This window comes from Leptonychotes weddellii, chromosome 5 (assembly GCF_054177405.1).
Source record: "Leptonychotes weddellii isolate Sample4059 chromosome 5, ASM5417740v2, whole genome shotgun sequence".
In the NCBI taxonomy this organism is placed as follows: Eukaryota; Metazoa; Chordata; class Mammalia; order Carnivora; family Phocidae; genus Leptonychotes; species Leptonychotes weddellii.
The window spans coordinates 61539842-61557225 of record NC_138373.1 but is presented as its reverse complement, the minus strand read 5'-3'; the positions used below and the strand labels follow the sequence as shown (position 1 = coordinate 61557225).

Here is a 17384-nt window from a genome sequence, read left to right as displayed (position 1 = left end):
CTGGAGTGGAGTGTGTGACTCTTGATCTCTCAATGTTGTGGGTTCAGGCCCCACATTGGGTAGAAAGATTGCTTAAAAATAAAATCTTAAAAAAAAAAAAAAAAAGAAGTTCTATAAAAAGTGCATATTCCTGGGCCCTGTCTCTGGAGACTGTTTCCATAGGTCTTGGGGAATGGAGGGGAGAAACCAGTTATCTGCATTAAACACACACATGTCATTTTGATACCAACATAGTATGGGAACCACTAAAAATAGAACTACTCATCTCCATGTTTCCTAAATCTAAGCACCCAGCTGTCTTTCTATATTTGTCTTTTTAAAAATATTTGTCTTTTTATATTTGTATAGTATTTTCTAATGGGAATGCCTGCTTCAATCCTTTATGATTAGAGTAAAATTCTTCCAGACGGTTGAAATTCCAGTATCTTCACATTCTTTCCATATTTTATAATGGGCTGAAATAGGCTCATGGAAAACTAAGAGAATAGAAATGAGAATAGAAATAGAAATGCCATTAGGAAGATGTGTCAGTCCAGATGCACTGAGCAGCAGATACCAAGATGGGATGAAATATGTGAGGTTTTCATTAAGGAAAATGATGCTGTGCAGTAAAGTGTGGAGGGGACTGAGGAAATCTGGGGAGCATTCACCAGACACGCAAATCTGACCCCAAGTGAAGAAGAGAGAGCAAATGTTGCACAGAGTGATCTTACACCACTGTAAAGAGCAAGGAAGGTTCAGCAGAGCTGTCAAGGAGTTCTCAAGGCAAAACAGACCCAAGTTTTTATTTTTTATTATTTTTTTAAAGATCTTGTTTATTTATTTGACAGAGAGAGAGCACAAGCAAGGGGAGCAGCAGAGGGAGGAGAAACAGGTTCCCCGCTGAGTAGGGAGACTGATGCAGGGCTCGTTCCCAGGACCCTGGGATCATGACCTGAGCCAAAGGCAGACACTTAACCAACTGAGCCACCCAGGTGCCCCTAGACCCAAGTTTTTAAAAAAGGACTTAGCGGGGAGCCTGCTTCTCCCTCTCCCACTCCCCCTGCTTGTGTTCCTGCTCTCGCTATCTCTCTCTGTCAAATAAATAAATAAAATCTTTAAAAATAAAATAAAATAAAAAGGGATTTGGATTTTATTTATAGATTCTTCCTACCTGTGTGATACTCAGAATCTTCCTAGAAAATTACCTTGAGAAATTAGTGGCTTTTAAGTTAATTGTATCTCCTAAAGAAAATTTCCAATTAACACTGAGATCTTGCAGTTTTTTTTAATTAATAATTAAAACCTCACCCCTGGAGGAGGGAGAATTATCATCATTCCATTAGAGATGCTATACCATTCATTCATTAAATTAACAGAGCAAACAAGATTCGAGAAATGGCTCCTTACATGCAGAGTGTTCTGATATTAAGCACTTTCCACTATTCTGGCTATTACTGATATCTTAGATATTCCTGGATATGTTATAGTCTTTGATTCTCGGGCAAATCCGAAAAGGACAGGCATCGTCAGTAACAGTAATTACTGGTCACGGTTCCACAGAGTACATCTGTCTTGTTGTTTCAATTGTTTCCTGAGCACCGAGCAACCTACCTAATTCCTACCTTGTTAGAGCTTCCTTTCCTTATATGGCATCTATTTACCCTCCACTAACATGGTGCTTAACATTTCAGTCTGAAGTTTCCAAAGCACTCTAGAAAGTGGCTAAATATAACTTGCATCTAAGAGGAAGGTTTTCCCATAGCAGTCTATACAAGCAGCCCCCACTTTGTTCAGTTCCTGTGTGCATGAATTTCAGTTACCATGGTTTAGGTAAGCAACACCAGTTTTCCAACAACATAATTCAAATTTCAGTCACCATACTTCACAGTGTGGAGTAATTGCATACAGTGATTGCTACTAGGTCGTCAGTCCACAAATCTCTATGCACATAACAGATGTGGATACGATCGGTGGCCACGACATCACTTCTCTCCAAGTCTATCAGTTATCAGTCATTGCACATCTGCTGTTCAGTTCTTGCACAAACAGCAAAGTATGGAGTTGTGTAGACTTTTTGTCTCAACAATAAAACTCACATGACATTTTACAAAAATGGGTAATAGAGGAGTGCTTGGGTGGCTCAGTCAGTTAAGCCTCCGACTCTTGATTTTGGCTCAGGTCATGATCTCAGGCTCCAGGGTCATGAGATCGAGGCCTGTGTTGGCTCCGTCCTCAGCGGGGAGTCTGCTTGAGCTTCTCCCCTCTCCTTCTACCCCTCCCCTCCCCCAGTGCACCTGGGCTCTCTCAAATAAATAAATAAATCTTTTTAAAAAATGAGTAATAGAAGGAATTGGCCGACAAAGATGAAAGTGCAGCAAAGAAGCAAAAAGAGATAAAGTAAAAATGAAACTTGAATAGAGCACCTGAGTTGTAAGAAGAAGAGCTAACAGTGGGAACGGTGACTCTGCTCTCGGGGACACCTCCAGGGGTACAGCCAGGGAAATTCAGTGAAGACAGCTCATCAACATAAATGGGGAAAGTGGTCGTGATGAAAAGGATGAAGAGGTCCCAGAGGAAGTGAGGCTGGCAAAAAAGTCACACTAAAGGAATTCCTGGAGACACTATACCATATTAAAAGCACAACGGATACAATGTTGGAACCTGATTGAACTTAGAAATATGGCAATTCATCCAGGCATAGGAAAGTTGCTTACTCCATATTGCAAGTTACATGACAAGAAGGAGGCAAGCACTATCCAAATTATTCTTTTAAAAAAAAAAAAAAAGATTTTATTGGGCACCTGGGTGGCTCAGTTGGTTAAGCAACTGCTTTCAGCTCAGGTCATGATCCTAGAGTCCCAGGATCAAGTCCAGCATCGGGCTCCCAGCTCCGCAGGGAGTCTGTTTCTCCCTCTGACCCTCTCCCCTCTCATGTTCTCTCTCTCTCGAATTTACTTGAGAGAGAGAGAGCGAGAGAGCACAAGCAGGGGGAGTGGCAGGCAAAGGGAGAGGGAAAACCAGGCTCCCCACTGAGCAAGGAGCCCGACTCGGGGCTCAGTCCCAGGACCCTGGGATCATGACCTGAGCCGAAGGCAGACACTTAACCGACTGAGCCACCCAGGTGCCCCTATCCAAATTATTCTTGATAATTTTTTTTTTTAAAGATTTTATTTATTTATTTGACAGAGAGAGACACATAGCGAGAGAGGGAACACAAGCAGGGGGAGTGTGAGAGGGAGAAGCAGGCTTCCCGCTGAGCAGGGAGCCCAATGTGGGGCTCGATCCCAGGACCCTGAGACCATGACCTGAGCTGAAGGCAGACACTTAATAACTGAGCCACCTAGGTGCCCCATTCCTGATAAATTTTTTACAAAGAAATAAAACACTTTAATATTTAATGTTTCTAATGTGCTAAATTACAATGAACTAAATGTTAGTTTCACTAATTTTTAAATTTTTATAAATTTATTTTTTAAGCAGGCTCTATGCCCAACAAGGGGCTTGAACTCACAACTCTGAGATCAAGAGTTTCATGTTCTACCAGCTGAGCCAGCCAGGCACCCCAGTTTTATTATTTGTTTTGTTTTGTTTTCCTATACCTTTATAACTGATGGAGTTTTTTAACGTTTTGATAAAGTTGCCTAGAGGTGGGGGGAGGGGGAGGGAATCACCTGCAAAGGAACAGTTGGTGGGGGTCAGAGGGACAATTGTGGTAGTGGTTACAGGATTGTACACAATGACCAAAATTCATCAAACACTTTAAAATGTGTAAATGTCATTGTATGTAAATAATACCTTCATAAAAGAGAAAAAGGTAATGGGAAGATGTTGAAAGTCTCCTGTTGTGTAAGTGGTTGTGGAAAATCGTTTTAGCAGCAGGATAGAGAATGGTTTAGGGATGAGATCAGCATGGAGACGATTGCAGCAGTCCAGGCAAGAACAGGCCAGAGTCTGAACAAAGAGCTAGTGGGTTGACATGAGTGATTTCAAACTACACTGGAGAAAGACAATGACAATTTAAATAGCTGGTACTCACACCCATCGTCTCTTTTAATTCGCCCAATCCCTGAGAAGAAGAGGATATTATCCTTGCTTTACAGAGAACAACTGACTTGGAGAAGTTAAGAAAACCCTAGGAGGGGCCACCTGGGTGGCTCAGTTAGTTAAGCATCTGCCTTGGGCTCAGGTCATGATCCCAGGATCCTGGGATTGAGCCCTGAGTCAGGCTCCTTGCTCAGTAGGGAGTCTGTTTTTCCCTCTCCCTCTGCCCTGCACCCTGCTTGTGTGCTCTCTCTCAAATAAATAAATAAATAAACAAATAAATAAATAAATAAACTTTAGGGGAAAAAAAAAGAAAACCCTAGGAGCCTGGAGAGATGTCACAAATGAGCTGCTGGTGTGTATCAGGACCCTTCTCTTCCTGTTAGAATTCATTCCAATTGATTCTCAGGTCTTAAGATTTTCCTTGGTTATAATATGTGTTATATTGTGGAAGGTGATAGTTACATAATATATAACAGTATTAGCTATCATGTAGTCTTCCATTTTAAAATTTATGGACCACAAATCTCAGAGATGAATAGCACATTGCACATCAACCTCCAGATCTATAACACACCTCATATCCACATTCAGGGAAAAGAAAACCAAAATATGCCCAAGTCAGACATTAATAACAGGTTATTTTTAAAAACACCTGATAACTGAAGGTCATAGATTTCACCCTTCTCTGTATCCCCCATAGTGTGCAGCACTGTGCATTATTCTTACTTGAAGTACATTAATTATTTCTTGATTGGCTTGCCTTGACTAGAGTCTTACTTACTTGATTTTGGGGGAAATGAAGGCATTTACCACTTTGGAGCAGACTTTAATAATAACCACAGAAGTTATTTTGTTTTTAAAGATTTATTTATTTATGTAAGAGAGAGGGAGAGAGACAGAACACATGAGTTGGGGGAGGGCAGAGGGAGAGAATCTTCAAGCAGAACCTCTCCCCCAGCCCACTGCTGCTGAGCACAGAACCCAACTCGGGGCTCGATCTCAACGGCCCATGAGATCATGACCTGAACCAAAACCAAAGGTTGGAAGCCCAACCGGTTGAGACACCCCAGGTGCCCCGAAGTTATTTTTTTTCACCAGATGCCACTCTAAAAATGAAACATCTCAAGGAAAATGGAGCTTATTCTCATTCACATGAGTCAACAAATAAAATGCATCTGTGCACACACGTGATTGAGTAGACCGCTTATTATATGAATCTGGAATAGCTCTAATATTTATGGGATGCTTATTTATCTAAGTATTTCTTTTAAAGCCTATATTCCTCACTGGAAGGGGAAATGTCTATTATTTACCATGGTTACTGACAGATTTAGGAATCAATAAACAGCCATTGATTCAATGTGCTTGGTACTACCTAATGAGGCAGGCATTTTATGTGTTCTCTCACTGAACCCTCTCAATAGCCCAAAGGGTAAAGAATCATTCTCATTAGACAGATGAGTAAACTGCTGAGAGCTTCAGTGACTTGCTCAAGATTCTACAGCAAGTAAGTGGCTACACCCAATAGGAATTTGAAACCAGAGCTACACAGTCTTACAAACATGGGCTTTTTCCATTGATTAAAAGTAGTGAACCATCCAGGAACTGTGTGTGTACCTGGAAAAACTATTAAACCCTTTCTTTTTCTAACCTTTCCCTGCTTCTCTCTTAAAAAAAAAAAAAAAAACCCCACATACATACTATTTTCAGCCTCCCACTGGATAATAATTATAATTTCACATTTAGATTTTCTTTAATTCATGAGTTATAAACCAGCAGGTTACAGACTGAATCTGATCCTCCAACATGTTTTGTTTAGCAAATAATTTTTTTAAAAATTGAATTTTTACACGGTCCCCACCAGACCTTGTGGCCCAGGACCAGGCTGTTTTGCTCCTTTATGTTACCTGCCTAGCCCCTTGCAAGCAGCATAGAGGGTCTAATGAAAACTGAAGCCCAGTTAAAATGCTAATACCCTTGGCAGAGGCTAATCCTTCCAACTGTCTAAAATTATAGTTTGTACCTTACTGTGACTAAGTTCAAAACCTCTACCGAGGAGAGATTTTGAGTTAGAAAGCTAGAGCATCTGAGTGAGGAAAGCAGAGGAGATACGTGGAAGCTGGAAGGGTGGGAAATCAGAGGTTTTCCATATTTTCCCCATAATCTTCTGTCCATCTCTCAAAGCTTTCCTTTGTCCACCTGCTTAATCTCAAGTAGGAATCCCTAACCAATAATTTCCTGCTAGTTAGCGTTCATTTCTCTAGAAAATTAAATAACCACAATAATTACCCAAGGCAATAATGTTCTGTAGTAATCTGTAATTCAGATATGCCTAATGTCTCAGCCTTGCAACAGCTCACTTCCTTTTATGCCAAAATATGAATAGTATGAGCCTCCATCCTGTATGACTGATAGAAGGCCAGTATTTTTATTAATAATAATTAACTTTTATTGAGTACTTATCATATGCCAGGTACTTTGATCTTAGTTTAAACAAGAACAAATCTTGTTTATATATATCTGCATGAATAATCAATAATTTTCAAGGACAGAAGAAGCAAATCCATATTTAAGAAAGAAACATTACCCTAAAGAAATAATAATTTAGGGACATAACTCCCGCAGTGAAGACAAATGCTGGAAATATTAGTGAGAACAGTATTGCTCCTCATTTTCTTGGATCTTTTTTTTTTTTTTTAAAGAATTTATTTATTTATTTGACAGAGCGAGACACAGCCTGAGAGGGAACACAAGCAGGGGGAGTGGGAGAGGGAGAAGCAGGCTTCCCGCGGAGCAAGGAGCCCGATGTGGGACTCGATCCCAGCACCCTGGGATCATGACCTGAGCCGAAGGCAGACGCTTAACGACGGAGCCACCCAGGCGCCCTTCTTGGATCTTTTTATTACAAAACAGAATCTTTACCAAAAAGTCCAACAACATATTTTTCTAAAAACAGGGGAACAAGGGAATCATCTGCTCTCAGAGATGTTTAAACTTTCTCCTCACAACATGAAGCTAAATCTTTGAAATTATAAGTATCTCACAGTTTTAAAGATCCCAGGACCCAGAAAATTAGGATGAAGTTATCCGAGCTCCCCTCCTTCAATTGGTCTAGAATTGAGAGCCCAGGCTTGAGAGGGGCATTTACCCCAGGCTAAGCAAGTCTTCAAGGTTCTATGTTTTTCATCGCTTTAATAGGAAATTACTTTAAATATCAAAATTCTTGAGATACACAACTGAAAAATTCAGTTGTGATAACAGTAAAACTATACATTTACTGTATAATTACAAATATTTTTAAAGCACAGTGTTGTACTTAGGTAAAAGTGTACTGATATCTGCAATTTAAATGGAAATGCACCAAAAAGAAGATGGATTAATGGATAGATAGAGTAATGGATACTGGATGGATACATGATAAAGTACAGTGAAGTGTTAATGAATGTGGAATCTAGGTGCTAGGTATATGGAAGTTTGCTACAAAATTCTTTTGACTTTGCTGTAAGTTTAAAAATTTATTTTTATTTTTTTTAGTTTTCTATAAATTTAAAAATTAAAGGTGAAGGAATACACAAATAGATCAATAGAATCCTTAATCATAGAGAGCCCAGAAACATACCTGTGAATGTATGGGATCTCAGTATACGACAGTAGTGAATATAAAGTAGTGGGGAATGATTAACCATTTAATAAATAGTGCTGGGAAAAGAAGTTGTCCATAAAAAAACTGATTCCTACCTCAGTTAATTCTTTAGCCTTTTCTAGTGATCTAATCTAGCTCTGTTTTTTCTCTCTATTGTAACCGCCGGGCCTCATGCTTACTAGTTGGTCAATAAATATTTGTTGCATGAAGAATATAGGAATGAAGACCTCAAACCTGGAAGATATACTTGAGGTTGTGGGATTCCTGTAAGCTGTGCTGTGGCCAAGGGCTGGCAGTAGGAGCTGAGTCTTGAGGCCTGTTTCTCATAAGCTGAGCTAAAACAACTGTCACACCAACTCCTGACTGCAAATAAGCAAGTTCAAGGATGAGGTCTGAGGTTGTCCTAGACTTCATTCAGTGACTGGTAGAGCTCCCTTCAAGACTTGCAGGAACAGAATTTGTCCCTATTTACCCTTCCTAAGGCTATAACAAGTGGGACAGGGAAGTAGGATTTGGGTTGAGGGGAGTGAGGAGGAAATAATAATGAAGACATAAATGATTTAATATGAAAGTTACAGATTATATATACATAAAATATATATCACAGATATATGTATTATAGATGTATGTACATATATTGCATATATGTGTGTGAATGTGTGTGTGTGTGTGTGTGTGTGTAAAGAGATAGCAAAGAATTCTATTATGAGCTTAGCCAGATCTTATATTTTCCTTATAGTCCTGAAAAAGAAGAGCAAGTTAATTTACAGTGAGTCAAGTTTGGCAAAAGATACTTTAAACTACTTTCCTATATTGATTTGAAGATTCTGTAGTCAGGACACACATTGTACTCTGATGCTGGTAAGTCATGTGCTTATTGTCAGCACACCAATGACAAAATGGAAAAGCTGCATGTGAATTATAGATACTCAGAGTTTCCATTTGACTTGCTAAATCAAAGTGTATTTTATTCCATTTTATCAAAAGCATTAGTATTTACATTTTAGTATAGTCTAACATTTTTGTAAGTCTACTAAATCTTAAGTCAAAGAAATAACCCAAATAAAAGTGTTCTATAGATCTTCAGTTTTTCTCAATTATAACACGTTTTCTTTCTAGTGGTTTCCTCACTCATCAATAGTAAAGCCAGCTCTTTATTTTCATAAGCATTAGAACTACCAACTGCAAATGTGCTGAGTACAAACCACTTTTAGAAACATCAAACAAACACATCCATTCTAGTGTTGTGAATAGAGGTTTGATGCCTAATAGGTTTATCTAGCAGATAAGCTATTATAACACTATTTTATTGCCAACACTACTTAATTACTCCCCATAAATGATATATTTACAGTTCCAGGATCTTGAAAAAAGACCACAACCCTTACAAAGATTGTGTTTACACAGCTTTGCCATAGTAAATAACTTGATTATGTTGCGTATTTGTACAGCTGGAACCCAAAGGTGAGGATGCCATTGTCCTGATTAAAGGAGCAGACTCCTGCAGAAGGCATTCCTGGAACGGACATGTTACGACATGATTAGGATGAGGATGACAGAAAGTCCACCTTCTTGACTGAAAGAGTCTTCCACTTTCATTCTGTCTATAACTGAGAGGTCTATGATAAATCATCAGACTGTATTATTAACAATTATAGTATTGATAATACCTCAGGTCCTCCAAAATAAGAGAGAACTTTTCATTACCTTTCTAAATAAGCTTTGTCCTGCCCTTAAATCTTGTGGAGTGATAGTAATGAATAGAGCTGAGAGGCAGGTGGGCAGTGGTGACACACATCAAGTTTCAGGCTTTCAAAGATTCTTCAACATTAAGAAACACATTTAGAAGGAGTTTATAATGTCTGCCAGTTAGAAAAGCTGGAAGTACCTGAACTCTGGGAAGGTGTTCACTGAAAATGAATTTTAAGTTCTTTACCTTTCAATTCAGCTATTCAGACATTTGAGTTTTATTTTGTTTTTGGTAAAGAAAACAGCAGTGGAAGGAAGGACATAGACTGACAGTTCCTAGTATATTAAAAATCAAGGGGCGCCTGGGTGACTCAGTCAGTCATGTGTCTGCCTTTGGCTTGGGTCATGATCCCAGGGTCCTGGGATCAAGCCCCGTGTTGGGCTCTCTGCTCAGCGGGGAGTCTGCTTCTCCCTCTCACTCTCCCTCTGTGCTCTCTCTCAAATAAATAAATAAAACCTTTAAAAAAAATCAAGTCTTTGCAGAGACATAAAGACTTCTTAAGTGCCCTGCAATATTGGTGTAGTTGAATTTGTGATGTGCCACCCAAGCTCCCAAAACCCCCATTTATGATGAAGCCTGGTGGTGACTCCCAGCCTCCCTGGGAATTGCCCTCCACAGAAGAGAGCTGCCTCTCCTAAGATCATGTCCCTTCACCAGCGGTAGCCAACATCCAATGACTAGTCTTTTGTCTCAATTAGAACAACTCTGATGGGCCATCCCTGCTCTGCAGCTTTCCCATAAAATCATTTGAAGTTTCCGTTGCAACTGCATCATGGTTCAACTTCTCTGCTTAATGCTGCTTTACACATTTTCTTGCAAGCAGTGTTGCCAAGAGCACACCCCAATTAACCTTTTGCAAGCAAATTGCTGCCTTAGAGACTTTTTCCCATCAAACCCAACCCAAGACATATGGCAAAAATTTCTGGCAGACTTAAAAAGAACTATTTTTATGTCATTATAGATTACTGCTCTATTAATTTGGTTTGAGCAAATGGACTGGCTGCAGTAAAATTCTTGCTGGTTTTCCTGTGGATTCGCTTACCTATTCCTAGGGATAGAGACCTGGCTGCATATATGTTTATTTAAAAAGGAGTCTGAAAAAATTTAAAAATTGTAGAATATATACAAGTCTTTTTTTTTAAGAAAAGAATTAACAAGCTTGCCAAACCACAGTAAATACATGAATAAATAAGAGACTCTTGAGTTTCTACTTTCTCAATTATGTGCATTCTCCTTATAATTGTTATGGTTATATATAATATATATTTAATATTTTATATATTAAATATATATTATTATATATAATCGTTAATATTAGCTGAATAACAATGAAACCTTGGGCACTGAAGACATGACCAGGATGTACCTGGTCAAACCACTATTTTGTATACGAGCTGCAGATTTTGGACAAGATCTTGACTGTCATCCCTGATTTCATTTTCAAAATGTCAGGGAGTTTCTCCGAAACACCCATTCTTTGTGCTCTCATGGAACTGCTTTTATAGAATCTATCCCTGTGATTTATACTTATTTTAACTCCTCCACTAGACTAGGACTTCCTCAATGAGAAATTATCCACATTTGTATCCCATCACCTCTTGAGCAGAGCACCATAATTAATAGTCACTCATTGATTTCCAATTTCAATCAGTATAGGATTTATTAGCACTTATGAAATCTTGAGCACTGAGCTAAACATTGTTGGAGAAAATGAGTTACATTTACTGCCCTCGAGGAATTTATTATATTCTTGGGGTTAAACATACTTAAACAGCTAGAGTAGCCAATTAAGTATGGCAGGTTGAATATTCACATTTATCTTTGATCCCCCTAACACTCCACTAAAATAACAGTAAAGAAATACAAAAGTCCTAAAGCTACAAGTGAAAAGAAAACTTGAAAGAAAATCATCAGCAAACAGGATTTCAGCAAAATTCTGAAAATATGTAACTGCCTAGGGCCACTTGGGTGGCTCAGTCAGTTAAGGGTCTGCCTTCTGCTCTGGTCATGATCCCAGGGTCCTGGGATTGAGCCCTGCATCATGTATAGGGCTGCCAGTTTAGCGGGAAGTCTGCTTCTCCCTCTCCCTCTGTCCCCTTCTCCCCAACGCCTTACCCCCCCACCCCTGCTCATGCTCTCTCTTTCTTTCTCAAATAAATAAATAAAATCTAAAAAAAAAAAAAAAAAAATTGTGTAACTGCCTAAATAGGCTGGAGAATGCTAAAACCTAAGCTTGCAGGGCAGAAAGCCAGAAAGTAAGTCAATTCTTCATACAGAATACAGAAAGCCTCAGGAATTGTAGATACCAGGAGGCAGGGGTAGAGCTGAAAAATAGGAAGATTTAGTTGAAAGATTATATAGGGAGTGTTAAAATGCAATTGTCCCCCTACTAAAGTGCCAGAAGATTGCCCCCTTCCCCAGCACAACAGAAAAAAGAAAACTTACTCTCCGAAGAAGTTGAACGAGAGAGGCTGTGGATTCAGGGACACCAGACACAGCTGATGTTGCAGGTGAGTTGCCTTACTGAAAACAGGGAGAGGAAAGTGTACAAACTGAAGGCTGAGATCACCCAATCCTACTCACTTCAAAGAAAACTGGCCACCAGACTTATGTTCACCTTGCAAGAAATTGGAGAATTCCTCTGTGGGGAAATTAACCAGTCCAAAAGAGATGTCTGTGCAAAATGACATTTATAATTTCCCTAATGAAGTTGCTAGATCCTGCCTAATCACAGGGTGGTGAGACCCATCAATCTACAAACACAATCTACATGCACAGGGCTTCCAATAAGTGTTTTGGTTTCTTACTCAAAGAAGTTAAAACACCAAGGGTCACCACACATTTGAGGAAATGCTCTAACATGAGTGAGAGAGATCAAAACAAACCACAGAATAAATTTAGAAAACAGAAAAAACTAAAACATAAATAAAATATGTTTTCTCATATTTTAGAATATGATGAGAAGATATTGCTCTATGAAGCAAGAACAAATTTAAACCATTCATTTAGAGAATACAAATTCAAAAAAGCTCAGAATGATGAGAAGTTCCTCAGAATGAGAAGATATTGCTCTATGAAGCAAGAACAAATTTAAACCATTCATTTAGAGAATACAAATTCAAACAAGCATACACACACAGACACACACACATATGTATATATACACATACATACATACATTTCCGTTTGGGATCAACATACCAAAACATTAGCATATCAAAGAAATTTTATCACATATATGTGTTCACACACACATAAAATAACCAACATAAGACTTAAAAATAAACATGAAAGAATCTTCCAAAAAGAACAAAAACCAGAGATGGCAAATAAGAAAGACAAGAGAAGTATAGATAAAAAGAAACTGAAAGCTGCCTGGAAGAAAAATGCAGATCACATACAGATGATTAGGACCAGAAGGAATCAGACTTCTCAACAAGAGAAGCGAGAAGACAGTAAAAAAAAAGTTGCACAAGAATGGCAATGTAAGGGGCGCCTGGGTGGCTCAGTCATTAAGCGTCTGCCTTAGGCTCAGGTCATGATCCCAGAGTCCTGGGATCGAGCCCCGCATCGGGCTCCCTGCTCAGCAGGAAGCCTGCTTCTCCCTCTCCCACTCCCCCTGCTTGTGTTCCCTCTCTCGCTGTCTCTCTCTGTCAAATAAATAAAATCTTCAAAAAAAAAAAGAATGGCAATGTAATTATAATGCACAATTTAGCTAAGCTGTGAATAATAATTACTTAGAATGTAAACACTGGGGGCGCCTGGGTGGCTCAGTCAGTTAAGTGACCGACTCTTGATTTCAGCTCAGGTCATGATCTCAGGGTCATAGGATGTAGCCCTGCATAGGGCTCCGCGCTCAGCGTGGAGTCTGCTGGAGATTCTCTCCCTCTCCCCACTTGAGCTCTCTCTCTCTCTCAAAATAAATAAATAAAATTAAAAAAAAAAAAGAAGTATGTAACTGTGTGCTAATTAGCTAAAACTGGTGATTGAAATATGTTGGGAAGATAAGGGGAAGAAAATGTGTGTGTGTTGATTTAGATGAGGGGCAGTATAAAAGTTATAATTTCATTTAATAAGAATAATAAATCAAAAAGCAGTAGTAAAAGAATGTTATTTAGGACATGGAGATAAATACCAGAAAAACTGCTACAAGAGTTAAAGTGATTGCTCTGAAGAACAGAAATGAGGATTGGAGTGGGGGGGAGCAAGAACTTGTTTTTTGTTGTTGTAATTTTATTTTTAAACTATGGATGTGTGTTATTTTGATAGAAACGTTTATAAAATACATTCTAAAGAATTAAACTATGGTAACGAATAGAGTGCAGGGGTTTTCTGTCTGATTTGTGAAAGAATTGTAGTCTGAAAAACCAATTGCAGAAGGTGGGATTTGGGGAAAGATGAATAGGATTTGGGTGGGCATAAGGTACAGAAGTTCAGGGTGGTATCACAGGACCTTGAAATTAGCAAAATATAAGGGGCACTGAAAGGGCCAGTTGCCAGGAGTCAAGAAAGTAAAATGTTGAACAGTGTGAAAATCATACTTAAATAAGGGGAAGTCAGATGATAAAAGGTATTAGACTCTAAGCAGAAGAATTTGAACTTCTTTCAGAAAAAAGTTTCTTCTGTAGGTTCTTGAGCAATGAAATGATGTAATAAAAGCAAGGTTTCAGGAAATTTAATGTGAAAATTATTGTACATGAAATAGTGGACATGGGAGGGAATTGTCTGGTCTCTTTCACCATTGTATCCCCAGCACACACCTCAGTGCATGGCTCAAAGTAGGAGCTTAACCCATACTTAATGATCAAATGGGAAAGAGGCTGGGCACTGTCATAGTAATCCAGAAATGCAGTAGTAAAGCCTGGGACTAGGAAGGGGTAATAGAAATGGAAAGGAATAAGTGTCTCTTGTGCACATTTTTTTTCTTTTTTCAGAGAGAGAGGGTGAGCATGTGTGTATGCGTGCTTGCACATAAGCCAGGGGGAGGGGCAGGGGCAGAGGGAAAGGGAGAATCTTTTTATTTATTTACTTATTTATTTATTTGAGAGAGCACATGAGAGGGGGGAGGGTCAGAGGGAGAATCAGACTCCCTGGTGAGCAGGGAGCCCGACGCGGGACTCGATCCCGGGACTCCAGGATCATGACCTGAGCCCAAGGCAGTCGCTTAACCAACTGAGCCACCTAGGCGCCCAGGGAGAGAGAATCTTAAGCAGGCTCTATGGGCAGCACAAGCTCCTGGTGGGGCGTGATCTCATAACCCTGAGATGATGACCTGAGTGGAAATCAAGTCGGATGCTTAACTGCCCCTCTTATGCACATTTCAAAAAAAGAAAGACTATAATTTCCCTTTCTTTTTTTTTTTTTAAGATTTTATTTATTTATTTGAGAGAGAGAATGAGATAGAGAGATCATGAGGGTCAGAGGGAGAAGCAGACTCCCTGCTGAGCAGGGAGCCCGATGCGGGACTCGATCCCGGGACTCCAGGCTCATGACCTGAGCCGAAGGCAGTCGCTTAACCAACTGAGCCACCCAGGTGCCCCTATAATTTCCCTTTCTAAATGCCCATTTAAAAAGTCACTTCACATTAAATAAAAAACAAATTTTCTTATAGCACTGTTATAAACAATGGTTAAATTCTTAGACCCCGTCCAACTATAATTAATCTAAAACATAGTCCCATCTAAGTATATATACTATGTATAAGTAACATTTTATAGAATCATTTCCAGGAGATAAGTTTTAAGCTCTAAGTTGGGGGTTATTATGCCAGTTGTCTATTGCCATGTAACAAATCTTCAAACTTGAGTATCTTTAACCAATAACCATTTTATGACATCTCATGATTTTATGGGTGAGGTATTTGGGCAGGCCTCAGCTGGGTGATCCTTCTGCTCCAAGGGTGTCAATTGAGATTACTCACTGATACTCATCTGTTGGGGTGTGCTGGTTTGGACAGTTCAAGGTAGCCTCCTCCACAAGTCTGGTGCCTGGGTAGGGATGGTTGAAGGGCTGGGATGAGCTGGGACTATTGGTTAGAGTACCTACATAAGTACGGCCTCTCTAGCATGGCATTCTCAGGGTAGTTGGTCTTTTTGTGTGTGGTTCAGACATCTCTGAAAGAGTGTTCCAAGAGACCTAAGTGGAAGTTACAAGACTTCTCACCTCATCTCAGATAGCATGCTGTGTGTCACACTTCTGCCACATTATACGGGCATAAGTAAGTCAAAAGGCCAGCCTTCAAGGAGAGAGGCCTGAATCCAGATATGCATGGTTTACCGGAGGACCACTTCTGGTGGCTACCTTCCACAATGGAGATTCAGTGTTTTACATCTTTATAGGAACTTAATTCCTATTCTTCTCAAACTATTCCAAAAAATACAAGAGGAAGGAAAACTTCCAAATTCATTCTATGAGGTCAGTATCACAGTGATACCAAAACCAGATAAAGAAAGCACAAAATAAAAACTATAGGCCAATATCTGTCATGAATATGGATGGAAAAATCCTCAATAAAATATTAGCAAACCGAGGCCAACAATACATTAAAAAAATCATACACCATGATCAAGTGGGATTTATTCCTGGGATGCAAGGTGGTTCAATATTCCCAAAACAATCAATTTGATATATCACATCAATAAAAGAAAGGATAAAAACCATATGATCACTTCAATAGATGCAGAAAAATCATTTAACAAAGTCCAACATCCATCATGATAAAAACCCTCTGCAAAGTAGGTCTAGAGGGAACATACCTCAGCATAATAAAGGCCTTATATGAAAAACCCACAGCAAACATCATACTCAAACATCAAACTGAGAGTTTTTTTCTAAGGTCAGGAATAAGACAAGGATACCCCCCACTCTAACCACTTTTTTTTTTTTAAGATTTATTTATTTGAGAGAGAGAGTGCACACGCCCTCCCACATGTGGGGGGGGAGGGGCAGAAGGAGAGGGAGATAATCTCAAGCAGACTCTCTAATGAGGACAGAGCCCGACGTCAGCCTCAATCTCATGACCCTGAGATCATGACCTGAGCTGAAATCAAGAGTTGGACGCTCAGCCAACTGAGCCACCCAGGCGCCCCTCTCACCACTTTTATTCAATATAGTACTGGAAGTCCTAGCCACAGCAATCAGACAACAAAAAGAAATAAAAGGCATCTAAATTGGTAAAGAAGTAAAGCTCTCACTATTTGCAGATAACGTGATACTATATAGAGAAAACCTGAAAGACTCCACCGAAAAACTACTAGAACTGATACCTGAATTCAGTAAAGTCACAGGATACAAAATGTACAGAAGAAATCTGTTGCAGGACACCTGAGTGGTTCAGTCAGTTAAGCGCCTGCCTTTGACTCAGGTCATGACCCCAGCGTCCTGGGATCGAGTCCTATGTTGGGCTCCTTGCTCAGTGGGGAGCCTGCTTCTCCCTCTGCCTGCCACTCCCCCTGCTTGTGTACTTTCACTCTTTCTCTGACAAATAAATAAAATCTTAAAAAAAAAAAGAAGAAGAAGAAGAAGAAATCTGTTACATTCCTGGGCAACTGGTTGGCTCAGTTGGAAGAGCATATGACTCTTGGTCTCAGGGTTGTGAATTAGAGCCCCACATTGGGTATAGAGATTACTTGAAAATAAAATGTATTTTTTTTTAAGATTTTATTTATTTAGGGGCGCCTGGGTGGCTCAGTTGATTAAGCGACTGCCTTCGGCTCAGGTCATGATCTTGGAGTCCCGGGATCGAGTCCCGCATCGGGCTCCCTGCTCAGCGGGGAGTCTGCTTCTCCCTCTGACCCTCCTCCCTCTCATGCCCTCTGTCTCATTCTCTCTCAAATAAATAAAAATAAAATCTTTAAAAAAAAAAAAAAGATTTTATTTATTTATTTGACAGAGAGAGATACAGCAATAGAGGGAACACAAGCAGGGGGAGTGGGAGAGGGAGAAGCAGGTTTCCCGCTGAGCAGG

At 39.6% G+C, this 17384-nt stretch overlaps 1 protein-coding gene across 2 annotated transcripts in view; it reads right to left on the bottom strand.

The window, feature by feature from the left end:
- LOC145721685 (uncharacterized) overlaps positions 1–17384 on the bottom strand; it is a 58734-nt gene that overhangs the window by 36793 nt on the left and 4557 nt on the right. Inside the window, exons 2-3 of one of the 2 annotated variants that reach the window (XM_081820830.1) lie at positions 11865–11942; positions 3337–9185 (exon numbers count right to left, since the gene is read on the bottom strand). In XM_081820830.1, coding sequence (XP_081676956.1) covers positions 9155–9185; positions 11865–11942 — 109 coding nt within the window. In that variant the 3' untranslated portion in view covers positions 3337–9154. Of the gene's footprint in view, positions 1–3336; positions 9186–11864; positions 11943–17384 lie in introns of those variants that run through there. The other variant, XM_081820829.1, reaches the window with a different exon arrangement.